Raw genomic sequence first — 27,974 nt, 5'->3', positions numbered from 1 at the left:
TTTTTTATAACTGGAATATTTAATTTTTACCTTCATTGTATGTTCCATCATAAGGTTAGTATTGGTTATTTCGTGCTCCCATTTCTCTTTGGCAGTTAGGCCTTTCAAGATGCTGTGCTTTGATTACCAGTCCCCCCCCCCCCCCAAAAAAAACACAAAAACAAAACAACTTAAGGTAGACAGTGCATCACTTTACACATGATTGGAAACAAGAATTTCTCTTGTGTTTTTGACCTTCAGGGCAATGTTCACAGGAGGGATGAGAGAAACCAGCCAAGATGTGATTGAACTGAAAGGGGTATCCGCAAAAGGACTGAAACACATAATAGACTTTGCTTATAGTGCTGAAGTGACTCTCGACCTTGACTGTATTCAGGATGTGCTGGGAGCTGCAGTCTTCCTCCAGATGGTGCCCGTGGTAGAGCTCTGCGAAGAGTTCCTGAAGTCTGCAATGAGTGTTGAAACGTGTCTTAATATCGGGCAGATGGCCACCACCTTCAGTCTCGCGTCCTTGAAGGAATCAGTAGACACGTTCACCTTTAGGCACTTCCTTCAGATTTCTGAGGAAGAGGATTTTCTTCACCTGCCCCTGGAGCGCCTTGTCTTCTTCCTGCAAAGCAATAAACTAAAGAGCTGCAGTGAAATAGACCTCTTCCAAGCTGCCATCCGCTGGCTGCAGTATGACCAGTCCCGCCGTGCCAACGCCAGCCAGGTGCTCTGCCACATTCGCTTCCCGCTCATGAAATCGTCTGAGCTGGTGGACAGCGTGCAGACCCTGGACATCATGGTGGAAGACGTCCTGTGCCGGCAGTATTTGCTGGAGGCGTTCAACTACCAGATCTTGCCCTTCCGCCAGCATGAGATGCAGTCTCCTCGAACCACCATCCGTTCCGATGTCCTGTCCCTCATCACCTTTGGCGGCACCCCATACACTGACAATGACCGGACTGTGAGCGGCAAAGTGTATTACTTGCCAGACACCAATGTGCGTCAATTCAAGGAGCTCACTGAGATGGAGGTGGGCAGCAGCCATGCCTGTGTGGCTGTGCTTGACAACTTTGTCTACGTCGTGGGGGGGCAGCATCTGCAGTACCGCAGTGGTGAGGGAGCTGTAGATATCTGCTACCGCTATGACCCCCACTTGAACCAGTGGCTGCGCATCCAAGCCATGCAAGAGAGCAGGATACAATTTCAGCTGAATGTCTTGTACGGCATGGTGTATGCCACAGGTGGGAGGAACCGGTCAGGGAGCCTGGCCTCCGTAGAGAAGTACTGTCCCAAAAAGAATGAGTGGACCTATGTGTGCTCCCTCAAACGCAGGACATGGGGGCATGCTGGGGCCACAGTGGGCGGCAAGCTGTACATATCGGGTGGATATGGAATATCAGTGGAAGACAAAAAAGCCCTGCACTGTTATGACCCGGCAGCTGATCAATGGGAGTTTAAAACCCCAATGAATGAACCTAGAGTCCTGCATGCCATGGTCAGTGCAAATACGAGGATTTATGCCCTAGGAGGGCGCATGGACCACGTTGACCGTTGTTTTGATGTATTGGCTGTGGAATACTATGTGCCTGAAACTGACCAATGGACAACTGTGAACCCTATGCGGGCAGGTCAGTCAGAAGCTGGTTGTTGCTTGTTAGAAAAGAAGATCTATATTGTGGGAGGGTACAACTGGCACCTGAACAATGTAACGAGCATCGTGCAAGTGTATAACATGGAAACAGATGAATGGGAAAGGGACCTGCATTTCCCAGAGTCTTTTGCTGGCATAGCATGTGCCCCTGTTATACTGCCACAAATAACAACCCAGAGATAACCATGTGGGACTGTGCTGTCTGGGAGCTCCTCTGTTGTGTTGCATGTTCTCAGGACTGTGTGTTGTCTCTTTGTTGTTTGCAAATAACGTTGTGTGTTTCGTTTGTTTGTTTCGGGGGGGGGGACGGCGGGGAAAGGGAGGAGGAAAATACTTTGCATTCCCTTCTCCAGGAAATCTCCTCCTCCTCTTAATGTAGCGTTCTGACAGCGTGTTCCCTCAGAAGCACTTGTCGGCCAGTTAGACTTAACATATGCTACAGCTAGACAAGGCTCTTCGTTGTTGTCCTGGGGGGGGAGGATGCATTTCTCTGGCTGCCCATCTTTTTAACGAGGTCATGCATTGCAGGCAGTGACTGCTCAGGAGCATGTTAAGTACTGTGGGATGTTTAGATGAGTTCCGATGTGATTTCATTAATGTTTCACAATTCCAAAAGCTCACTGGGGTGTGTGGATTTTTGTCATCGTCTTGTTTTTAACAAACAAAACCAAACTCTTTATAACATACTGACCTCCAGAAGCAATAAGGGGATACTGGAAACTAGACGAATTGAGGTGCTTGGATTATGACGCATGTTCTTGGCTTCCCAAGAAGGGGTTTTTTTCTTTCTTTTTGTCTAATAGGATACAGGTTCTCTCTGGCCACTGAGGTCTGTGTTGATTCTGTTTGCTCTTCACCAAATGGGACAGTTTAATGAAGCTCCTCCTCCCATTCCTCCAGATAACCATGTAATGTCCTACTCAACAAAACTCCCCTCAATTGGGGCACCCAAACTTTGCAACCCGGAGGGGCCATGTTGGCAGCTCGCCAGGAGCTGGAGTGCATTGCTAAACGTGCATGATTTTCATAATTGCCAATAAAGTGTGACATCCCCAGCAGTAAGAACCTTGGAGTTGGTAGCTGTTTGTACCCTGATGATATAGGCAGAAGGCACCCAGAGCTGCTTTCTAGGGCCCATTTACTGCGTCTTTCGCATCTCCTTCCCCTTTGAGCGCATTTCCCTTCCCTCCCCTCCCCTATGCAAATTTACCCAAACTGGGTTTTTTTAAATACTACCAAAGAGCCAGGTGGTGCTTGTCCTACTGCGAAAAGGTTCCCCAACCACCCCGTTTATGAATAAGAAACGTCCGCTCCTAACACAACAGAACTCTGTGAAATGTAAAGTCCTGTTGCCCCAAAATGTTTTATTCTTTAACTAGAGATTCATTTTAAGAGGGCTTTGCAGTGTGTGAAATATATTTGCGTTTTCTGCACATAGAAGGTTTTTACTTCTCAGATATGTTCTTTTTTCAGGTCAGTTTTCTAAGCAAATTAACATGTTGGTACATTGAAGTTTCTCCTTGTATCAGGAATTCTGTGCCAAGGGCTTCATTATATTTCTCTTTTTTGGTGTATGCAAAATGTTGAGAAACAGTTAGGTTCTGGCATTATATAAATGCTGAGCTGTTACCTTTTATAGGGAGTATAAAATGTCTGTTTTGCTAATGTATCCTTGATCAGGCCTATTTCTGCCCAAGTGATAAAGCATGAGCTTCATAATTCAAATTAATTTTCAGATACCTTTCTCTAGGACTTAAATTCAGGTATTTCAAAAAGTGATACAGTAAGTATGCATGTTACCCGGCTAACCTGGTGAAAATGTAATTCTCCATCTTCATTCCATATTTTGCCAGTGATGAATGAATAAAAATAAAGCCCCCATTTTGCTGCAGACGTACTAGAGACGCTGCAAAAAAGGTGGCTTACCAACAAATGGCCAAAATTTGAGAGGAAAGAAATGTAAATAGAAGCACTAAAACAACAAAATAATGGAGCCCCTTTTATTAAAATAGTCTACCTCTACATGTTTATCAGACGTTAGCAAACCCCAAATGTAATCTGCCTTTTCTCTTCCAGTTGCAAAGTCCATGTAACTTTGCATGGATTTCTTCCCAGAGGAACACTTCAGTGCTCTTCCCTATTTTTTTTTTCTAACCTTCATATAAATACTCTTTCTATGCCAGCAATGCAGAGCCGAAGAGCAGCCCTCTGATAACAAACCAAGGTGCATATTCCCAGTGCTCACAAACTACCTTACAGTAAACAAACCAGAGAGCCTGCATGAAGGATGAGATAGGAACCTGGTGCTAAGGAAAATTGATTTTTTTTGTTTCAAGCTTCGACAGTGGTGATTAAATTGTTGCAGGGAAAGAGAAGAGGAATCTACTTTAGAAATTATGAAAAATACATTCTTGGGGTCCTTTTTAAATTACCCTTGTGGAAAAAAAAATCAGTTTGAATGCATCTCTGGAAGGGTGGTTCCTTGATAGGGGGCTAGAAAAAGCCATTCCAAAGTGGGCATTAATTACGCAGACACTTACCCACTGAACTAGCCTAGTCACTGCACTCCCTTTCCAGTCCCCCATGGAATCTGTGCTAGGGTGGGTTTCCTGATTCTCTAGCCGGAGACTGCTGGCAGAGCAGTGCTATGCACCATCTGTGTGTTAATGGAATGTTCTTTTTATAGATATATATCAAAATAAAATTATTTTTCATAACGTTAACTTTCAAAATTCTAGCTGCTCTGAATCTACAAGAAACTGGCTGAACTCTTGTGAAAATGTGTCTCTTGTATACCAGTAATAAAAGAAGTTTTACTCATGTAAAATACATAGTAATGGCTCTGAGCTGTAATATCCATAAGCTCTGTTACCCTGAAAATAAACTGGGTTCTTTGCTGGATAGAAGCTACTTGAATGAACATAGGGTCTACATGACAATGATACTGCTTTATTTCTTGGATGCACAGTTCAACAACTTTGAGTCTTAAAGGGACTTAGTGGGAGCAAAAGGTTGAGCTTTCCTGTATGCATTTTTCTGTTACAAGCCTGTCATCTGGGACTGAGTTTGCTTGGAAACCATCTACCTATTTACAAGAAGCATGGACCAGTTTGGGTGCAGATTTCTCCTTCTCTTCTTTGTCCTGACCTCGCTGGCTTTGTGCCTGTAATAGGACAGTCTTGTTTGATAACATAGTGATGGTGCTCAGTATAAATACGCAGATAGATTTGTCCAGAATTCATTTTGGGGAGGGGAAGGGGGTGAAAGGACTTGCTTCACTTCTTGTTTTTATTGTAGAACTCCTCACTGGCCACGTTTGGCTGGTGGAGCTGCACTCCGCGTGAACAGCAATTGGACTGGGATCCTCTCCCCTCAAAGAGTGAACAAAGCCAAACAAACGTTTGATTGCACTCTGAGTCATTTGTTAGATTCAGAGCAGCAATAAACATTACAGGGATAAACCTGATTTGGCACATTTTTAAATACACTTGAACAGATGGGGAGCGGTAAAAGCAAAGCGTCATTAGTTCTAGGTATTTGTGCAGCTCAGGCATGTCACATTAGGGGCTCATGGCACTACCAGGATAATAGCCTCTGTCATTTTATGGGCCTGAAAATGTACTTCAAACTGTAAAGAAAAATTGGAGCTCTTGGCAGTGTCCTGTGCTTGGCAGTGTCAGTTTCATACAGCAGTGTCATTTCATACTTTCCCAAAGCTCTGTCTGCTTCATAATCTACTTTAGTTTCCCCTACAATAGAACCTCGCTAATTCTCACTTAACAACTCCCCAGGCAGGCTAATGCTCACAAACAGATCCCAGCCATCTCACCCCAATCCTCAAATTTAGAATGAATAAAAGCTCTCTTCTGCTAGTTCCGAGCACTCTGCCAATTATTTAAAATGACAAAATACAATACATTCAGCTCAGCCATCTTAGCAAGCCACAGCACATTTATTCAAACACTCCCACACCCATCCAGTGGCCAGTACCTCCATCCATCTACCTCTCTTCAGATGCTGAATGAAACAAACAAGCCTGCAGTGTCCTGTGAAAGTTAGCAAATCCCAAGGCCTTTACTGAGAACCACATCCCTCTCTGTTCTAGCAAGGGTGACCTAGCATCACTTGCTCTGCTGGCCCCATATCATGGGGAGGTGCTGTCTGATGAGATGTCATATTACTAAAACTCTTTTGTTAATAACCATACTGATCTCCTTTGCAAAGCACTTTGAGATCTACGGATGAAAAGCGCTAGTTTATGAAACATGAATGATTCAAATCTAACTATTTTCAGAATAAATGATCAAAGTATACTTTATGATGCTCCTTGGTGTTTTTAACTCACATTTGTTAGCAGACTTGTTAAGTGACCAACTTCTGTAAGTTAGGTCTCCTGTCATTAGTGTGAATCAACAGGGTTTCACTGCAGGTGCCTTAAGGCAAGAGGAAAGCTAGTGTTACTTAATAAATCGACAGCTCTATTAAAAAAAAGTGGAGCCCATCCCAGTATTTCAGCTGAATATGGGGCTTTTCCAGCAGTATCTCCTAATACTGCGTTTGCTGATGATAATTTTAGACCATTATTCAGGTGTTTATAACTACCTCTTAAGGTCCCTTCCAGTTCTATATTTCTATGATTTGCTTTGGGAAGAAACTTAATCTGCAAGGTCCTCACCTGGGCATTGTTTTTTAACCAAACCCAACCTCCCCTAATTCCATTTGTTGTGGCGATTCTTGCATCGGACTGTGCATTTTAAACCCTGCCTGGGCATGGTACTCAAACTGCAGACCCTAAAGCTTCCTGGTTTTCCATCCTCATCCCAAGCTACTGGCTGAATTTCAGTAGCACTTTTTAGTTGAATATTTAAACAGAAGGGAATCACACAGAGAAGTTTGGAACTACATTTATGAGCCAGTTGTGATTTTTAACCTCATGACAGTTCAATCCCTGTACGTTCCACAAAGCGGGCAAATGCTGGCTGAGGTCTCGGCTGTGAAGTCTGGCAAGGAGCAGCTTGAAGACAGCTGCCAAACTAGCTTCATCTGCAGCCTGAAATTAGATTCAGATTGTAGGACAAAGGGTAAAGATTTAGTGCCCCAGGACTAGGCAGCAGTAAGAGCCCAGAGTTGCGAACTGAAATGGAAATCGGACTAACTGCTGCAGCAAAAGTCTCTAAGGTTTATTTACTGCAGAGAAAGCAAATCAAAGCCTCTTGGCTTCATCCCTGAGGCTTTGCAGCTGCAATTTCACACCCAGGTCCTGGCACATTGTTAGGTAGAGCAATTTCTGTGTCTTAAAAATAAAAATAAAACCTTTTTCACTTGTTTATGCAGACAGGGGCCAAACTCTGCTTCTGGTTACGCGGGTTTAAATCTGGAGTAATTCCTTTGAAATCACAGGATTTACTCCAGATTAACGCTAGGGTAAGCAGAGCAGAATTTAGCCCTGTCAATGAGTAGTGATATGTATCTTTTCCCAGTCACATTGCTTTGGAATTGTATCCAGGAGTTTTTTACATATGGTATCTGATAACTTTCTTATCAGACCACTGCTCTGTGTCTCTGTAGGAACAGAGCTTGCCATTGTTTTACGTGCATCATTTCCCTTTCATCACCAGCCTAGGATCTCAAAGCTGGAGACCTGTTAAACCTGCGGCCTTGAAGGGCACAGACTTAGAGATTCAGCAGCCATTCATCTTGCTGAGTGGAAGTCTTGTGTTCAGAGTAAGCATGTTAATGGCAGCATTAAGATACTGATGCATAAATAAATTTGTGGGCTTCACTGAGGGTTGAAGGAGACAAACTTGTAATGCAATTCATGTAACTAACCTGTGTGTATGGTGTAGAATTTGTGGAAAGGATTTTTGCATTAGACATGCGTATTGGCAGTTTCTTAGGAAGTGAACGCAGTCAAATAGGACAGTGATGAGTGCATTATAACTACCTAGATAGGTGGAAATGCTTTCTGTTTGCTTAGGGAGGAACTTTCTACCCTGCCCCTTTCTGTCTAGTCACCACTCATCACTTTGAGATCTGGATCCTAAAGTGACTGATTAGAGAAATCTACCTAAAGTGCTTGTTTCCTAAGTGGAATTCGGAGTTGGAAATGGTTGACTTAAAAATCCCTAAAGGCTGCCTCTTTTCCTGCTTCCCCAGACCTGACACATGTTTATTGCTTGTTCATTAGGTGTGTAAACTAGAACATTCAGGTTATTGCAGGTAATACAGGCTTTCTCTGCTTACCATGTGGGCTTGAGAGGCTTCCCCATCAAGATCTGAGACCTTTAGGTCATCGGGGAAGCGGTTGTTTGTCCTCTAGGGCTGCAGCTGTTGGGGTGGGGTGGGAACCTTATCACTGTCTGTAGCAGTAACATAGAAAATATTCCAGCCTTTACACCAGGGAATGAACACCATCATGTTGGAATTCAGAAAAAGCAAGCCTTGACCCTGTAAATCTCTTTATGGGAGAGTTTCAGGCAGGAGCCTTGAAAATAACCATAAAGCTGCGTTTAGTTTCCGAGGATAGGGGCGCAGTGACTTCTCTGCTTTGGTTTGTGGCTTGCAGTTTGGGGAATCTGTCATTTGCATTGTGCAAAACAAGTAACTACATTCTGCTTTGGATGGGAATTCTATGAACAAGTAACTAGGATTTGAATGAATGAGTCAGATCTAGCAAAGGGGAACCTTAAGAAGCTGCTTAGAAAGTGCACCTATTTTGAGGTGCACAGGCCCAGTGTTGGGAAAGCACTTAAGTATGTCAGTAATCCATTCCTATTCAGCAAAGCACTTAAGATTGTATTTCAAAGTTCCAGAAGCACATTAAAATTAAGCATGTGCTCACCTGCTTTGCTGATATAGGACTTAATCATGTGCTTAAAATTAAACACATGCTTAAGTGCTTTGCGGAATCAGAGCTTTAACTCCTAAAGACTCTGCTGCTCTGAAACTCAGTGTGCAAGTGAAGTTCAGACTCATACAGCAAAGACAGCAATCTAGTTCTGGAAACCACTCAAATGGGTCCACAGTTGGTCTGTAAGTAGTTACCTGGTTACACTGAATAAACAACTTTCGGTAATGTTCCAGGGAGTGAAAGTTAAGACACTCAAACACCTGAACTGCTTGGGTTTTCCAGACATTCTAGTTTATTTGGTGATCCAGTTCCAATGCAACAAAGAAGACCTCTGCTTTCAGAAAGTCACTAAGTGCCTTCATTTTCTACCCCTCATCGGGGCAAATAAATCCAAATCATTCACAAAGGAGTAGATGTTTCATTTCTATGGCTAAAGAGAACATCCACAGTTACATTAGGTAAGAAATATGAGGGATCAAACCTTCACGCCTCAGGGCATGAGCTAACTGGCTGGGGCTAGGAACAAACTCCTGCTGTGGGCTGTTTATTCCAGAATGGTCCATTGTGGGGGATTCTTGCACCTTTCCTCTGAAGCATCTGGTGTGGGGCATTAAAACAGGATACTGGACTAGATAGACAATAGGTGTCCTCTGGCCTCTCAGCTGAGTCTGGACATCTGTCTACCAGGGACTAAGACCTATCAACTCAGAAGGGGGTGTTGAGGCTGCATTTCAGCAGTGGGTGAAGTAAGCTCTGTCTTGACAGCCTGTGAAGTCCCTTGAGAGCCAGTGTCTACTGGATTAATGCTGTATGAGTGTAACGAAGTATAATCTTTACAGAGAGACGTAGAAGGATACAAGAGACTGCAGCTCAATGTAATTTGAAACTCCCAAATACACAACCTGAGAGACCCCCATCCCAACACTGGGAATAGCAAGGAGGGATGCGGTCACCTTCAAATTTGACTGTTACCACGTCAACTACCTCAGGTCAGATGCATCTAAAGCAGGGCCTTGTTTGCAGCAAAACCTGATGCAAGCCTTTTAGCCCCTGTGCTTCACTAACTCCAGGTGAGCTTCGGAGCCACCTTCAGCACTTTGGTCTGTCCTAATCTCAAAGGTGCTTCCATCACAAAAGGTGTAGAGGGATGAGGTAGGTCTAGCTACCATCCCAGGGTGTCCCTGTTGTAGGGGAGGGAGAGCTCAGTGGTTTGAGTATTGGCCTGCTAAACTCAGGGTTGTGAGTTCAATCCTTGAGGGGTCCATTTAGGGATCTGGGGCAAAAATTGGGGATTGGTCCTGCTTTGAGCAGGGAGTTGGACTAGATACCTCTCCTGAGGGCCCTCCCAACCCTGATGTTCTATGATAAGTTTTCCAGTGAGACCATCAGTGTTCTCATATAGCCCATCTGTGCTCAAGGTGGAAAGAGGGGCAGTCATATAAATAACATTCCTGGCCTCAGCTCATCATTTTGTCAAATACTTAGCACAGCATTTGCTGGGGGAAGGGTGAAACCTGGCACTGGGCTGAACTGCCTCCTTGCCAGAGCCTTAATGCAATCAAGATTTATACTGGCTTCCAGGCCATGCACGCAGCTGTAGCCCAGACCCCAGCCACACCCCATAATGTGCAACTATGCGTCGGAGAAAGACTCCAGAAGCAAGAAAATGTGTGAATATTTTGCAAGAAAAATTTAAAAACGATGTAAGAAGTTTTAACAAGTTTACAAATACTTACCATGTAAATATCCGAAAGAAAACAGTTACCATGACCAGTTAGCATTTGTTCAGAGAGGCGTACAGGCATGTAGTCATCATATCTTTCTATCTGACAGGCGGTTAGAATATTCGAGTGAGAATCATTGCAACACCTATAATGTCATTTCGAATGATTTGATTAAGTTTAACATATTTAACAGACCAGGCATCTCTCTCCGCTGTTAATATTCAGGAACAATTGGAGAGGTGTGCTGGGTTTTTGTTTTTTTTTTGCATGCAAGTGTACATTGAATATTGAATAAACAGTAATCAAATTTATCTACCTATCCTCTGTCTGTTTTGACAGGTATGTAATTGATGTGTTAATTTGCCATAACCACAACCTCCCATATCTTCTGAATCATTCCTCTATGGTTGGACCGTTTTTTCTTTTTCCCATTAGTGGCTACCACTAACTGAGCAGCTCCTAGCAGATGAGAGACTAATTTTTCATTTCCTCTTGTGTAACCATTCCTATTAGGAAGCCCCAACAGGATTACCAAGGGATCATTAAACAAATTATTTTAAAATCGTGGAATGTGAGCACAAGAACTAGTTTAGCTGTTGTAATTCACCCAATCACATCATAGGACGATGGAGCCAAAGCCACATGAGAAAACCGCGGCTGGAAAAAACCTGTGTTCTCCCGCCATGCACCACCCGAGAAGCAGAAGTCAGGGAAGGTGAAAGGTTCTGTTGCCTTTGGGATGAAATCTAAGCAAATGGCCACCCACAGTCTTTCACCCCATAGAAGGAGAAAGGAAGTTGAATCAAGTTTAATCTTTAGCACTTAATCTTCTGATGCCAATACCAGCAGATTGCTATCTGGGTCTATGGATGCCTGGTATTCCCATTTGTATTAATCCGTTCTGAGACTGGGGTAACTCTGCAAATCATTCCCACCCTTCCCAAGCAAAAATAATGAGTAGTTAATGAGTCTTAATAAGTCACAAAATTTCTACATGCATTTAGCACTGAAGATCCATTATGCAGCTTGCACACTGTTAATTCCACTGTACAGTCAGTTCCATTTACTCAGCTGGCCTGTATTTAACTATTCAGTTTGCTGTTTATCTAATTATTTATTCCTGATCAGTAATACACCAGCTACTAAGTTATCAATGAACTGAGGGTTGGTAAATGGAATGCAAGGTAAACTATTACCTGGTTGTTAATAGTTATAATATATTGTGCTGACAGAGGCATAATTTCCTCCAGCCATCTCCAAGAGTTTTAAAATGTGGATAAGTATCGTTCTCTCTCTCTCTCAAAAGGGAGGGGACAGGGGCACTCAGCAGAGGCTGCATAGTGAGTCAGTGGCAGAGCTAGGAATAGACTCTAGGTCTTCTGACTCCCAGGCCTCTGCTCTGACCACTTGACCATTACAAATACACCGTTAGTAGGGCATGGACTGTTCGTGTGACAAAATAATGCACCAAAAAGTAGGGTGCTGACTTTACCGCAGCTGTTCCGTAAAAGTGGCAGCGTAAAGGCCAGTGGGGGGCGTTAGGAAATACCAGCATGATCAGGGTTTATTACTGCTGAATGCCTGCATCTCCCCGACCCCAGCGCTTGACACCAAGATGGCATTAGCACAGCTGCAAGGGGTGACTTAGCAGCCTGAACTTGAAACAACTACGCTCCCTGGAACTACAGGCTACAATCTCTTCTCTACCCTTCACCCTCTCAACTCCCAGGCAGGAAGGTCCATGCATTTTACGGAGGGTGGGTCTTCTAAGGTCCTGACTACTCAGCATGGACAGTAAAGATGCTGGGGGCACCTTTCGTAAGAGTAGAGGCTGCTACAGAGCAGGCAAGATGTGTGTGTGTCTCGATATTTTTATATATATAGGAGAGGGCAGGTGTATTTATAGGTGGGTATACGGGTATGCACTGGTAGTTATGGGGGGCTGGGTTACCACAGTGTAAATATTGCTTCCACATCTCTCCTAACTGCTTGTACCCTCTCTTGCAGAAGAGGGTAGCTGCTGGTGAGGGCAGCCAGGGCTGGAAGGAGGGGGGAATAGGGGGAGGGAAGGGAGGGGTTGGGGACAATCAGGGCTAGGAGGAGGGGGGAATAGGAGGGGGAAATGGGGGGGGGGGTTAGGGGCAGCCAGGGCTGGGGTGGATGGGGAAATAGGAAGGGAAAGTGGGGGGACTGGGGGCAGTGAGGGCTGGAGGAGAGGGGAACTGGGAGGGGAGGGGATGGAGGAAGGAAAGTGTGGGGGGGTTGGGGGCAGTTGGGGCAGGGGGAGGAGGAGGGGAGTGGGGGGCAGCCAGGGCTGGGGTGGACGGGGAAATAGGAAGGGAAAGTGGGGGGACTGGGGGCAGTGAGGGCTGGAGGAGAGGGGAACTGGGAGGGGAGGGGATGGAGGAAGGAAAGTGTGGGGAGGTTGGGGGCAGTTGGGGCAGGGGGAGGAGGAGGGGAGTGGGGGGCAGCCAGGGCTGGGGTGGACGGGGAAATAGGAAGGGAAAGTGGGGGGACTGGGGGCAGTGAGGGCTGGAGGAGAGGGGAACTGGGAGGGGAGGGGATGGAGGAAGGAAAGTGTGGGGAGGTTGGGGGCAGTTGGGGCAGGGGGAGGAGGAGGGGAGTGGGGGGCAGTCAGGCTGGGGTGGAGGGAGGAAAGTGGGGGGGAGTGGGGGGCAGTCAGGCTGGGGTGGAGGGAGGAAAGTGTGGGGGGGTTGGGGGCAGCCAGGGCTGGGGGAGGAGGGAGGAAAGTGTGTGGGGGCTGGGGGCAGCTAGAATAGGGGACACCCTCCCCGTCTATCTGTTCTTGCTGGATGGGAACAGGGTCGGTGGAGCCTAGATTTACCGCGCATGCGCGCTGGACGGCGCCCAACCTGCTCCTCTCCCTTCCCCTCCCAACTCATCTTTAAAGGGCCAGTAACGGGGGCGAGGACGCGGAAGTCCGCTCCTGCGCCTGTTCCACGGCGTCTGCGGCACTTCGCCCCGCGTACGCATGCGCACTTGGTTCCCTTCGGCCCGTCTCAGGCGCGGGCGCCGCTGGTCTCCACCCCCCGCCCGGCCCCTCCGCCCGCGCATGCGCCTTGCCCCCTCCGGCCCGGGGAGGGGGACGCGGACGGGGGAAGATGGCGGCCTCGAACAACCCGCGGAAATTCAGCGAGAAGATCGCGCTGCACAACCAGAAGCAGGCGGAGGAGACGGCGGCTTTCGAGGAGGTGATGAAGGACCTGAGCCTGACCCGGGCCCACAGGGTGAGTGAGCGCGGGGGGCTGCGGTGGACCCCTGCGAGGGGCAATAGCCCCCGGGGGGGGCTGGGGGCGGCTGACCGCCGTGCAGCGGGCGGGCTGCGGAGGAGGGGGCAGCTCGTGTCCGCCTTGTGGGGGCTGAGGAGGGTGCAACTAACATCCCTCTCGTGGGTGAGGGGGCGATTGCCCCCCCCCGTGTGTGTGAGGGGGCTGAGGGAGGAGGGGGTGATTGACCCCCCCTGTGTGTGGGGGGGGGGCTGAGGGAGGAGGGGGTGATTGACCCCCCCTGTGTGTGGGGGGGGGGCTGAGGGAGGAGGGGGTGATTGACCCCCCCTGTGTGTGTGTGGGGGGGGGGCTGAGGGAGGAGGGGGCGATTGACCCCCCCTGTGTGTGTGTGGGGGGGGGGCTGAGGGAGGAGGGGGCGATTGACCCCCCCTGTGTGTGTGTGGGGGGGGGGGCTGAGGGAGGAGGGGGCGATTGACCCCCCCTGTGTGTGTGGGGGGGGGCTGAGGGAGGAGGGGGCGATTGACCCCCCTGTGTGTGTGGGGGGGGGCTGAGGGAGGAGGGGGCGATTGACCCCCCCTGTGTGTGTGGGGGGGGGCTGAGGGAGGAGGGGGCGATTGACCCCCCCTGTGTGTGTGGGGGGGGGCTGAGGGAGGAGGGGGCGATTGACCCCCCCTGTGTGTGTGGGGGGGGGGGCTGAGGGAGGAGGGGGCGATTGACCCCCCTGTGTGTGTGTGTGGGGGGGGCTGAGGGAGGAGGGGGCGATTGACCCCCCCTGTGTGTGTGGGGGGGGGGCTGAGGGAGGAGGGGGCGATTGACCCCTCCTGTGTGTGTGTGTGGGGGGGCTGAGGGAGGAGGGGGCGATTGACCCCCCCTGTGTGTGTGGGGGGGGGGCTGAGGGAGGAGGGGGCGATTGACCCCCCCTGTGTGTGTGGGGGGGCTGAGGGAGGAGGGGGCGATTGACCCCCCCTGTGTGTGTGGGGGGGGGGGCTGAGGGAGGAGGGGGCGATTGACCCCCCTGTGTGTGTGTGTGGGGGGGGCTGAGGGAGGAGGGGGCGATTGACCCCCCCTGTGTGTGTGTGGGGGGGGGCTGAGGGAGGAGGGGGCGATTGACCCCCCCTCTGTGTGTGTGTGGGGGGGGGGGGCTGAGGGAGGAGGGGGCGATTGACCCCCCCTCTGTGTGTGTGGGGGTGGCTGTGGGAGGAGGGGGCGATTGACACCCCCCCCCCGTGCGTGTGTGGGGGGTGCTGTGTGCAGCCCCAGTGCTGGTTTAACATTCCCCTCTGGAGAGCAGGGCTCACCAGGCTGCCTCCCCAGGATATATGCATGGCAGGGAGTGCCATGTATTCTGGTAGCTCGCACAAGAGTGGAACTGGTTGGATTTGTGGCATGGGGTTCTGCAGGCCCTTTTGCCCTGTCCAGCTTTTGGTGGTGCCATGATGCCCACCTGCTGAACAGAAGTAGGTTATTATTGCTGGCTAGAATCAGTACCTCGGAATAAGAATGAGCATCATTGTGTGAGTGAGAGCCCAGACTGAGGTGAGAGGAGTATCATCTGGGTGTGAGGTCCATGAGGAATGTGGGGAAGATTTCATGTAGTATTTAGGTTCAGGGGCCTTTTGTGCTTGGTCCTGTGCAAACATACAGGAAAACATTGTGTCTCTCACAAAGAGTTTATAATCTGATCCTTGTCCTCCTCCTCCTTTGTAAATATGCATTTGCTTTCTTGATACCTTCTGTAGAGTGCTGAAAGCTTCCTTTTTGCTTTACAAAATATGGAGAGATGAGTCCCTGCCTTGAGTAGCTTGCAACTGAACCTAGACATTACGCAGGATGAGTTCAGGCACAAGAAGGTGTAGAGGAGGCACATGTATCGCCATACTGATAATAAGTAAAACTGTAAAAGGAAAAGGAGGACTTGTGGCACCTTAGAGACTAACCAATTTATTTGAGCATAAGCTTTCGTGAGCTACAGCTCACTTCATCGGATGCATGCAGTAGAAAATACAATGGGGAGATTTTGTATACAAAGAACATGAAACAATGGGTGTTACTGCACCCATTATTTCATGTTCTCTGTGTATATAAAATCTCCCCACTGTATTTTCTATTGCATGCATCCGATGAAGTGAGCTGTAGATCACGAAAGCTTATGCTCAAATAAATTTGTTAGTCTCTAAGGTGCCACAAGTACTCCTTTTCTTTTTGCAGATACAGACTAACACGGCTGCTACTCTGGAGTAAAACTGTGTGAATGCATTGAGTTAACATCATTAATATTTTTCCCATTATGTTTTAATTGTCATCAGTGCAAATTAATGCATCTTCAGCTCCGTTTTGTCTTGTGCTGTCTTTGGGAAACACATAATTAGAAATTACAGTGTAGTGAATACATTTTCAGTGCTTGCCAGGAATGTCAGGGTGCTATTTTGACTGCTTATGGATTTTTCTGATTTAAATCTAGTGATGGTTGAGACAGAGAGAGAGAGAGAAAACTCTCCATTAGTGTCTTCAGCTTATGTGTGTGTCAACATTTTTATGCTGCTTTAAGATAAAAAAATAAAAATGCAAGCCTGTTTGTAGCCCTATCGTACCATGAAAGGGAACATATTGTTGAATTTGCTGTATTGCTTTATATTCCTTGTTATCAGAATAGTGTAAATACTTGTTTGTTTTAATTAAAACAGCTTGGTCTCTTTTACCAATAGAAGCTGGTCCAGTAAAAGATATTACCTCACCCATCTTGTCTCTCTAATAAAACAAAGGCACATTTCTTTTATCAGCTAACTCTTACTATGGTATATACTTACTTATTCTTACTCTGTTCATGCTAAACTATTTGTTGACATTTAATGGAGGATGCTATGTGAAGTTTCTCCTTGTGTTAGTTGAGGATATACTGAAAGCAGTTTTAGTGATGTTTGCCGTTATCTGAATCTTCTCTTATCCCTTGTGTTGCTGTTGTCCTGGTAGAGCTTGTCAAGTTGGGTTTTGTAAAGAATCTATTTAAATATACACGAGCTTTGTAATTTTCAACCCTCCAGATAGTTCTCAGGATTTGAATATTCTTGAGAGAGAATTCATGAAACCATGTACTTAAAATGTGCCCATTGAAAAGTGATATTCAGTACTGAGCATTCACAGTTTGAAATATTTATATACGGTAAGGATGGATACAACTCGCAATACCAGAGCCAAGCATACCCAAATATTGGTGTTCAAAATTCTAGTCTGAATTTTGCAGATGGAACTCATCTTTAGTTTAAGGAAGACCAGCATTGAGAAAGTGACCCAAGCTGAATAACTTGTTTCAGGAATCTGGGTTCTGAAGTGATGGAAATTTTGACCAAATAGCTGAGCACAATGTCTCCTTTGTGAATTTTTTTTATTGCATGATTTCATCTGTGTATAAAATGCAGTATAAAAAGGGTTAAGCACAATCTTGCTGTTGGCTCTCAATTTCACTTGGCAACCACACACTTTGCTGTCAGTCTGAAAATGCGTTATTCTGATTCAGTTTGTGGAACCAACCCAAAATTTCTCTTGTTTTTTTTCATTATTAGTAATTGTCTTTTTGCAGTGCTTTACCATCTTGTCTGTTTAGGGTTAGTTATTGGTCATAGCAGAGGCAAAGACTTGCAATACTAACGTTTGTGCATACGCACATTAATGCTTCTCTGAGTTGGTATTCTTCATCTTTTTATGCAGTGTAGTCTTGTGTGCGGTTTTTTTTTTAAGTCATGGTATTTTCTTGTTCTCACCAAAGTATTTTAAATATGAAACAGAAAAGTCTTAATTTTTTTCACACCAGAGACACATCTTTCTCTCCCCCCCGGGAGATTTAAATTATTTTAGTTTGAAAGGTAGCTTAGCCTCATCATGACGGAGTGGGGAAGAAGGCCCATCTTGCAGCAGAGAGAACCTGGGAGCATGTTTTTTTGCTTTTGTTTTTAATTATCTGAGGCAGTGTGTGTGGGGAGAGGGAGGTGAGTGGCTAATACAGGGAACACACTAAAGTGGGGATGTGACTCAAATGGAATTGCCCCTTGTGTATGGGACCTTTGTGCCTGTAATTGGAGAGATCTGTGAGACCCCATCTTACCAAAGTGAGTGAAAAGAACTTCTCTTTATTGTGGACTTTAATATCATAAACAGAGAGTAGGAGCTGTTTATAAGGTTGGAGAGTGGCTCTTTTGTGGAAAGCCCCTTTTTTGGGACAGGACATGAACTTCCAACAGCTTTTCCGCTACCAATTAGTACTTTCTTTTGATGAATGAGCTATCCACATCAGTCTCCCCACAAAATATCTGCTACAGCACAGCCTGATGAGGCTTGCCTCTGCATGTGTCATCCTAAATGATGGAGTAGCAACCTTAATATTCCTTTATAAATATTAATCAATTTTTCAAGGTTGTATGGACCAAAATGTTAGAGCACAAAAAATTTCAAGTAATGTTGGTATTCATATTTGGTCCTTCAAGTGTCAGGAAATTCAGGGTATAAAAAAACAGTTTAGGCTCAGAATGTCATCTGCCTTTTAAAGGTGGTTTTAATCCAGTTGGAGATATCCCCTGGATTCTAGCTGTTTGTTTTATATTTTTTGTAAATCACTAGGATTTGAGGGATCAGAGCCAAAACAGTATTTGAGCTCCCTCTTCTGGACTCAGCTGTGTTAACTAAGTGAGCACTGCTCTGAGAGCTGTGCTGACATAGATGATGCTGGTTCATAAACAAGGAAGTAAACAAAAAACTAGCTTCATGTCAACAGTTGGAAACATTTTCCATTATTCCAGTACTCCTGTGCAAAGGTTTGTGTTGTGGATAAAACCCCAGTGGTCATGGAAGTGCATGGAGATGTTTCATTCAACCTTAATACTAATAGCACATTTCATCTGAGGACCCCTAATAATAATAATAAGCCTATGATCCCCAGTGGCACACATTTACTTTATGTTCTGTAACACATAATCCGGCGTCATATGCAGTAGCATCATATGGATTCATATGTTTACGACCTGAGAAAATGGTGCATGCCTACATTACCTGTTTTTTTCAATGTTACTCAGTTACTGAAAATTTCTTTTGCGAAATACCCGCTCAAAGTTCACCTTGACTAAGCCTGAATTCTTGAATTTTTATATGACAATGAAGTTTTAAAATTGATCTTTCAATCTTAAACACAAGTGAAAAAATAAACTTAATGTAGTAGGTGTAGCCACATGACTGAAGTAAAATTAAATAAAAATGAATGAATAATTAAACAGGGTAAGATAGCAATACATTTGTGTGTGTGTATATATACAATGAAATTGTTATATGTAAAGTGAGAGAATTTCATTACTTGTATTTTGAATTAAAGCCTGTGTAAAAGAGCACTATGTCTTATATGTTCATAGAACACACAATTTGTAAGCAATCAAATGTAAACATTATGCAAAACAGTATTTAAAAGATTAGTTAAACCAAGAAAGCTCATCTATAAATTTTTTTGTTAAAAGGCAGGCTAAATATTAATGATGGTGATACAGTATTTAATTTTATTACGATAGTGTTTGTTTTTGTTAAAAGGATTTGATGAAAATGCTAACTAGGGAGATAGTCGTTATACGTATCTGTAAAGCTAAAATATATTGAAGAAATATATCATGAAAAATTAGGACCCAACCCTGCAAATGCTGCAGGTAGTGCTTTGCACTGGGAATCGTCCCACTGATGTCAGCAGTACTGCTTGTGGTAGTAAGCACCAGTGTTCCCTCTAATTTTTGACAGGCTGTGTGCGCAAAAAATTTCTTCTGTGCAAATTTTTGAAGCAGAGTTCAAATTTGTGCGCCCTGAGGCAAATGCTCCCAAGCGAGTAAAATGTTTATACATTATCCCTTCCCCTCCATGCCAGCTAGTAGAGTTTGGCTGTGTTGATAGATGGTGGGTGAACAATGTCAAAAATCGCCCGTAAATGATATTTCGGCCAGCTCCGATGTAGTATTTCATTTTGTGTGTGCGCAGTGTTTTGGATCAGTGTGCGCCTGGACACGCGTGCAGCTTAGAGGGAACAGTGGTAAGCACTATACTTCACTTCTATAAGGGTTTGAGAGATCTGCCCCCTATGTTATTTAATCAGTGTCTAAAATGCTTAGTCACTTTTTTATTTTATTTCAGATCTTAGCTGCTAATTTCTTAAGCAGAACAACAGTGTTTATTTGATATTGTACTTTGGTAATATTTTAAATACTACCTATAAATCAACACACAAATGATGTAGCAGAGTCTGAATACAACCTAAGTCATGTAACTGATTTAAAAAAAAAATTGGTTTCAGAGGAACAGCCGTGTTAGTCTGTATTCGCAAAAAGAAAAGGAGTACTTGTGGCACCTTAGAGACTAACCACGGTATACATCTGATGAAGTGAGCTGTAGCTCACGAAAGCTCATGCTCAAATAAATTGGTTAGTCTCTAAAAAAAAAATTGTCCACCATTAGCAAATCACGTGGTGTTAGCGTGGCGGCCCGGCCTGGCCCAGCACGGCACTTCAGATTTCTGTTTTAAGTCACTGTTGATGGATTTAAAGATGTTTTGTCTGGTGCGGCTCATGATTTTTCTTTTCTTTTTTTCTAACAGAAGGCTGCTTCTGCATTGTAAACACAGAACTCTCGATACGCAGTTACACAGGGAGGTAGCTGGATTTTAGACTCGGGTTTCCCCTCAAATGTACATATTAATTTTGACTCTTAGTTCCCTAGGTTTTTGGGGGGGGGGGGTGGAGGTGGTAAAGGTCCTCCCCTTTAAGTCCTTCATAATGCTAAAGAAAGACTCAGGTCCCTGGATACATATCTCTAAGACGAAAACTAGGTCATTTAGGCCTGGCTCATAATCTTCCCGTATGGTAACTGAATTTCTGTAGCAGGACACAGAATAAAGCCATAATCCTGCAATTGACTGTTTGTGAGTAGACACCTGTGCATGCAGGTGGCATCCTTGAAGTGTTTGGGGATTTGTGTGCAGGGATCTGCCGGTGTGTAAGAGGTTGCAGAATCAGGGCCTAAATGTCCAAGTGTTCCCATTGGCTTTGTGCATTTTGTACTTATACTCACAAGCTTAGGGAGAATTAAATGTGCAGAAATAATTGCACCAGATGTTATTCATTCTTTGTAAGATTTAGTGTAAATTGCATTGTGTGAGCATGAAAGTTAATTACCCACAAGGGAATAAAGAGTTTCTGTTCTTGTGCATCACTCAGTGTTCCTTAACTAGTCTGCGTTGTCCAAAGTAAATAGACCTGGTTGGCTGTTGATATGCCAAAGTATAAAACATACATACTGTAGTATTTCTTACTATAAACTTGCTTACATTTTGTTTGAAAAAAGAAAGGGGAAAATTGCTTTGTTCTTAATTTGTCATTTACATGCATTCTGATTACTGAATTTTCTTAGAGGAAGTATTTTCCTATAAAGTTGCAGTGTTCTTGTATTTAGGTTCATAGTGTTTTGTTGGATTCGTACACACACACAAGAAATTACATTTGTAAAAATCTGTTATGTTTCAACAGCATCTTGTAACTGTTGGTAGAACACCATATTCAGTTAAACAAGTTGTTTTTTTAGCTCAAGTGCTGAAGAATCCTTATGGTGGTTTGCCTTCATAGGAGTTATTCAGTTTACAAGCAAATCCATTCTGAAAGATATGTACACTCAGCTCTTCCAGTTGTTTGCAGTTGACTAAGGTTTCCTTCCCAGTAAAATGCATTCTTGACATCCCAGACACAAATGCCAGAAGTTGCTGTAATGGGATATAGACCAATAGTTGAGAACAGTTAGTTTTGAGAGCAGGTTTTTCCACAGTTAAGATCCCCAAAAGTTGTTTTGAGTTGTTAGTTTCTCAGTGTCCTGTTTATAACCCAAAGTCTGTAATTTTGGTTTAGTACTGGTTATAGTTACAAAACTTGGCCTATTGACCTGAGTGGAGAACTGCTCATAAGAACTGCCTGCATGAATAAGGGGGTTGTAGGTCTGGACCACAAAATCATGTCTATGATATGATATCGAACAGTTGCTGAAAATGTTTTAGCAACACATTTCCCTTAAAAATGTTTGAATGTAGATCAGGTGCAAACCATTTTCAGTACTATTTCAGAAAGTGTGATTGTGATTTGGTGAAAGAAAGGAAGGGAAAACAGTTTTGTATAGTCAACTCTTTTCAGTCCTGGTTTGGGGGAACCATTGCAGAAAACCATGCTCAGTAATGGTTTAGTTTCTTATACTTAAGATAGGTTCTCACAACTTCTCAGTTGCCAGCTGCATCTCATTTTCCACCGGACAAAAACATCTCCTTTTTCTTGGCATCTTGATTTTTTTTTTAAAATCACCTTAGATTTGACTGTGCCAATTGGGAGAAAGCAGACTTTTTTTTTACTGTTTGACAAAATACTGCTTTTAAAATAGGAAATAAGTAATTAGTGCTAGAACCCATCTATTTGTCTCATTGATTTTTGTTGCAAACTATTTTGCTACATTTTTAAAGAGAGTAAGGACTCCCTTCTTCACTGAACTTGGTTTGAGTGGACTCATGCCCAGATGGAGCCCCACTGAAACTCTGTGCAGGATCAGTGACTGTAAGGTGGCATTTCAGCTTTTCATGTTTGAGCACAATAATTCTACCAATTATTTTTACTCTTCAGTGAAGTGTCTGCATTGAGAATATGTAAGGTGCTATTCCTTAGTAATTTTAAGATGATATACACTTGTTTAAATTCAGTTATGATTTAGTAGCAGCTTCTTAAATCTTGTAACTTTTTTGTTTTTAAATTTTATATCTGTGGTAGTAAATTGAGAGAAATTGCAGTTATTTAAAAAAAATTTTAACGTGCAAGTAATGCTAAAATGATTCCGATTCAGAAAAAAAAGTTAATTTTATCAAAGTAAATTTTTTTAAATTGTTGCCCTTAATGTAAGATACATTTGCATTATCTTATTATCACTCAACTCTAATTATGAAACCACTGTATCAATTTCTAATAGTGAATTATTACAGCAGTCTTGTCAGAGCAGCTGTGAAAATACCAATTTGTGCACAATAACTTATTTTGTGTTGGCTTTGTTGTTTTTGTACTGAATATATTATCAGGAACTCACTACTTTAGTGTAGTGTGCAGCAAATGTAAAACTATATCTGAGAGAGAAAAAAACAATGGGGGTTTACATTTTAAAATAAAAATTCAGCGTCTTATGGCTGTAATATTACTCCAGTAGTATCATAAATATGCTATTATAGCTGTTTTACACATACATATATGCCAGCTGATGGCATTGGAAGAACTAGGTGAAAAGAAATAGGCTGTCAAGATACTCTTACAGTTTTTGCTAACCATGTAACAATGTTCACTTTGTGACAACAACTGGTTGTGACCTCAGTAGTGCATTCTTTGTGCTGCTTTGCTCTTAAACAACTTGCATTTCAGCAAACAAATGCAACCCAAAGACTAGTGTAAATTTAAGGGAGTGGTGACCGAAGTGGAGACCTCCACGTAGTTGAAACAATGGAATTCAGGAGGTTAGTGTTTATTATAGTTGTTTGGTTTGTTTAAAATCATCTTTCTTATAGTACTGAACGTGCTATGCATGACAACTCCGAACAAGACATTTGTAAAAGTCTCCATTGGCACTTGTGTTTAGAGTCAAATTAGCATTGCAAAAGAGCATATTTTGTCAACCAAAGATGTTTGAAAATTCATCACTACTTTATAACTCATAACGCTGTCACTGAATAACTATGATAGAACTGTTTATAACTGATTTCCTAAGAAATAAAAATTCTTCTCTCTCCCCAGAACAATCCTGTGCATTATTTAAAAAAAAAATCACATGAAATGAATCTTAATTTTTTAATGATTTGTTGTGGGTGGGGGGAGGATTAGAGTGGCACATTCTTATTTTATGGGGTACCTTAAAATCTTACAAATTTCTAATCACTTTGCTATTCAGAGGAATTGTGGTCTACCAATTAGAGTAGTAGGTCAGTGGTTACCAAACTTGTTCTGCCTTTTGTGCAGGAAAAGTCCCTGGTGGGCCGGGCCGGTTTGTTTACCTGCCGCGTCCGCAGGTTCGGCCGATCGAGGCTCCCAGGGGCCGCGGTTCGCTGCTCCAGGCCAATGGGAGCTTCCTGGAGCAGCGAACCGCAGCCGCTGGGAGCCTCGATCGGCCTAACCTGCGGACGCGGCAAGTAAACAAACTGGCCCGGCCCACCAGGGGCTTTTCCCGCACAAGCGGCGGAACAAGTTTGGGAACCACTGGAGTAGGTTATTGGGAGCCAAGTCTCCTGAGCTGAGAGCTCCAGTTTCAGCCAGTAACTTAGTGTGTGGTCTTGGGCATGTCGCTTAACCTTGTGCTTTTTCCCCCCCTTTAAAATGGGAATAATGTTTGTAAAACACTTGAAGGTTCTTGAATGAAAGGTACTAGAAAAGTTCATCCTTTTTTATTAGGAAATGTTCCTAGAATATTTACTTCCTTGCCAATTAATCCCATCTCTGTTTTCTTGGTGACTGGGAGAATACCCTCCCTGATGTTCCCACATACCTTAATTTTTGAGGCTGCTTGTGAGTCTTCTTCATGTTAGTAATTGGATGTGCTAATGGCAGATTGCTGTGATGGTAGCTAAATCTTCAATTCATTTGGATTCCCAACATATAATTACTTTATTATTAGTGATGGGTTTGTTTTCCTCTGGATCGTCAAGGTTTCAGAAGAGAGATAAATTAGAATTGGATGCCCCAAACCCCTATCAGCTCACTTCATCGGATGCATTCAGTGGAAAATGCAGTGGGGATATTTATACACACAGAGAGCATGAAACAATGGGTGTTACCATACACACTGTAAGGAGAGAGATCACTTAAGATGAGCTAATACCAGCGGGGGAGGGGGGAGAAAACCTTTTGTAGTGATACTCAAGGTGGGCCATTACCAGCAGTTGACAAGAACGTCTGAGGAAGAGTGGGCGGGCGGGGGAGGAGGGGGGAATAAACATGGGGAAATAGTTTTACTTTGTGTAATGACCCATCCACTCCCAGTCTCTATTCAAGCCTAAATTAATTGTATCCAATTTGCATGTAGTTCAAGAAGGTGTGTTGCTATTTGAGGCAACTGATTATCTACTGCTAGTTCTTCTGAGGCATCAGGTTAGAAAGAGATACTTGCAGAGGTATGTGTAGCTCTACAGAGGGTTCTTCATTGTTTTCATTTCTAATTGTTCTGATGCACTGAAATCCCTCAAGTGGTGCTCTGAGACCTCCCGTGGGCTGGTTCTTTTGAGAAGATCTGGGGGCAGGTGTCAAGACAATGGACTGGAGCTCCCTTTTCTTTTTCCTCAGTGACACACTGAGGCCACTTTTATGACTTCTAATACTGTTGGGTAGAGTGGATTATCAAGTTTTTTACCCCTTACTATCTATATATCCAATGGCCGTCAGATTGCTTAAAAGGTTATGGTAAGGACACAATTGCAGGAAACCCACAATAGAGATTCTTCCCCCCCCCCACTCCCCAATTTTGTGGCATTCTCCCACCTGAGAGGGAGACTGAGGAGGACATTTTGAAAAGTGCCTGATTCCCACCCTTGTGCATGGAATTCAAACTTTGTTAATGTTTTCAGTAATATCATATTTTTCATTTGTCCAACAAAAGGATTAAATCTGTCAGCTTTTAGCATTCAGGGGATGCCAAGTGTTTCCAAACTTAAAGGGGCTTGTTCCTCATCTTGTAAACTCAGTATAGTTCTTGAGGTGCAGTATGAAGGTCGGAGGCTGAAGAGCAAGTCTAGTCATAATTTCAAGAACTGTCAGAGGGAAAAGCATGTTGCAAAGTTTGTGACATCACTGGGATTGGTGCAGTATAAATTTGGTAGCACTGACATGGTTAAATAACCTTCTTACCAATGTGAATGAACACAAGACTCCACAGGTTTCAGAGTAGCAGCCGTGTTAGTCTGTATTCGCAAAAAGAAAAGGAGGACTTTTGGCACCTTAGAGACTAACAAATTTATTTGAGCATAAGCTTTCGTGAGCTACAGCTCACTACATTGGATGCATGAATGCATCCACTGAATGCATCCGATGAAGTGAGCTGTAGCTCACGAAAGCTTATACAAGACTCCACAGTGGATGAATCATTTATTCATTTTGTAACAATAACATTTTAACTAATGAATCACAGGAGGCATGCTCCCAGCTACCTGTCAGTGGAGTAAAGTGAAGTAGTACACTTCAAAGAATGTAAATATGCCCTGTTTGCCTTTTGAGTTATGAAACATGTGGGGTTACATAACTGAATATTCATTCTGGGGCTAAAAATAAAAATTGGAGCATAAAAGCTTATTTTTTATCTTGCTTAATGAGGGCATCTCTGCTTTTGTTTGATCTTTCCTGAGGCCTTTCTATTTGAGGAACAGGGCATGGGGCAAAGAGCAGGTATTAGGGAGGCACACTTCATTCCAGATCATCCTGTGAAATGTCCATCAGCAAGGAGACGCACTTCAAAAATTATTTGTTCACAATTGGCTAAAGGTGTCTCTACATCATTAAACTTAAAACATTTGAGATAGGAGAGGTCTTTTTATAATAAACTAACCAATAAGTTTCAAGTCTGAGTCCAGGTTGAGGTTTTACATTTAATTGTCAGTGGCAAACATTCTCCTTTTGGCTGGATACTTTTCAAAAACAGAGGGTGACATTTGAGAACCGGCAATAGATCTGATTTGTGTGTGTGTGCACTTTTTTTTTTTTTAAGCACAAGTAAGGTTTGGTTTGTCTTGTAGCTTAGCTTGGCTCCATGCCCAGCAGTAGAGCAGAACTCTGAAGAATAGTCACTATTTTAAGTCTGTATCCTGATTTTACTTGTTACTGAGTTGTGGCTGGGTTTTAAACTGCAAACTTTTGTTCACTAGAAATAGCAAAGAGTATTTAAACATAGAAAAACAATCCTGGCTTTCTTTTTTTTACAAATGTTGCAAGGATATGTTCTGATTCCTTAGACACTCAAATAGGTTAAACTTGTTCATTTTCCAGAAGACTTCAATCTTGGCTCGTGAAAAAAAAAGTGACACAGTGCTCTATTAAATCACCCACCCATATTTCTCTGGTATGTCATATCTGGATTCATATGCAAAAGGAATTTTGTCTGTGAAGTATCATGCAAATTTAGCATGATGTATGAATAATAAATATTTTCACTCCTAAAATGCATAATTGGCTACTCCTAGAATAAAAAAGGCAACTTTTGTATAACAGCAACAATATCTCCTGTTGCAGAGGTGATCTGTGTGTGTGTAACTGTAATATTGCTTTATTCGTAAGACAACCTTATAATTGAGGCCACCTTGGAGATTTGTTTTAAGCTTATGAGGGAGAATGTCTTGGAGGTCTAGCTTTATGAAATTTACAGAAGAAGCATAAGAGAACAAATGATTCAGTGAAATGAGCTGAGGTCTCAAATAATCTCTTCATTAAGAAGGTAGAAAAAACCCTCTATAAACTCATGAAAGACTATAGTAATTCTTGGCTGCTTTGTAATTGTAAGGATGCAGTGAATACCTCACTAAGTTCAGAAGCCTAGCTGGCAGGGAATCAAATGAATGATTACTGACTAAGTTTCTATCAATAAATACCTCAACTGAGTTCTTATGATTGGGTGTCGTTTGACTGATGGGCACTGATTTTAACACAGCATTATAATTATAAGTTCTGAGAGCTTCAAAAGTGAATTAATTTTGTGTGTGTGTGTATAATTGTTACCTTTTTATAGCTCTGCTATAATATTCTTATAGCAATGATGGCTTACAGAATCATGGACATTAGAAATGGGAACTTCTTATTATGTCATCCAGTCCAGAGGTTCCCAAGCTTTCTTTTTGCTTTTCCCCCTTTCAGAGAGTCACATTTCATGCACGCTCCACTCCGCCCTTCGGCAGTGCAGGGAAGAGTAGGAGGCAGAGCTGATGAGTGCATAGGAGGATGCAGTGGGTGGTGGGTGCCTGGGAAGATGCAGGGGGGCAGATTGTGTGGGAGGCAGGGGTTGGGTGGTTGCCGGGTGCCTGCAGGAGGTGAAGAGGCAGGGGTGCCTCTGATGCACTCAGTCACACTTCTGTCAGGAGCAAGTGCCAGGTGCCCATCTGCCCCCTGCCTCTTACTTGCTGCTGAGCACAGGAAGATGATCTGCTGCTGCTGGGGAGGCTCTGTTTCCTCCTTGCTGCAGCTTTGTAGCGACCCCCGCACCCCCATATCAAATCTGGTACCTCTGCAGTGTGCATGCACAGGCACCTGAAGGCTGCCTAGCTGTCTGTATGCTGTCTGACCTGAACTTGAGCAAAGCCCAATTCCCAAGCAGCGAGTGATGGCAGCAGCCTCCTAACTGTGTCACCAGGCAGGGCCTGCAGTGACCTGCACGATGTGGCTGACTCAGAAGCACCTATGCTCCATCCTGTTCACTGCTCCCCTGATAACCTCATCCCACCTCCCTCAGGGAGGTGCACC

The 27,974-nt window shown here is 43.9% G+C and overlaps 2 protein-coding genes across 9 annotated transcripts in view; both read left to right on the top strand.

Moving 5' to 3' along the window:
• The window catches only part of KLHL26 (kelch like family member 26), a 36,986-nt gene extending 26,462 nt beyond the window's left edge, over positions 1-10,524 (top strand). For both annotated transcript variants that reach the window (XM_048831061.2, XM_075123131.1), the window contains one exon: positions 241-10,524. In XM_048831061.2, coding sequence (XP_048687018.2) covers positions 241-1,822 — 1,582 coding nt within the window. In that variant the 3' untranslated portion in view covers positions 1,823-10,524. The remainder of the gene's footprint in view (positions 1-240) is intronic.
• Positions 10,525-13,290: 2,766 nt separating this feature from the next.
• Positions 13,291-27,974, top strand: part of CRTC1 (CREB regulated transcription coactivator 1) — a 136,396-nt gene continuing 121,712 nt past the window's right edge. For all 7 annotated transcript variants that reach the window (XR_012666063.1, XR_012666062.1, XR_012666060.1 and 4 more), the window contains exon 1: positions 13,291-13,461. Coding sequence is in view for 1 of the 7 variants with exons in the window: in XM_048830497.2 (XP_048686454.1) it covers positions 13,336-13,461 (126 nt within the window). In the remaining 6 variants the exon portion in view is untranslated. The remainder of the gene's footprint in view (positions 13,462-27,974) is intronic.

The sequence above is a fragment of the Caretta caretta genome, chromosome 25 (assembly GCF_965140235.1).
Source record: "Caretta caretta isolate rCarCar2 chromosome 25, rCarCar1.hap1, whole genome shotgun sequence".
NCBI lineage: Eukaryota > Metazoa > Chordata > Testudines > Cheloniidae > Caretta > Caretta caretta.
Note: the sequence above shows the minus strand (reverse complement) of the source record. Positions and strands in the feature narration are given on the sequence as shown.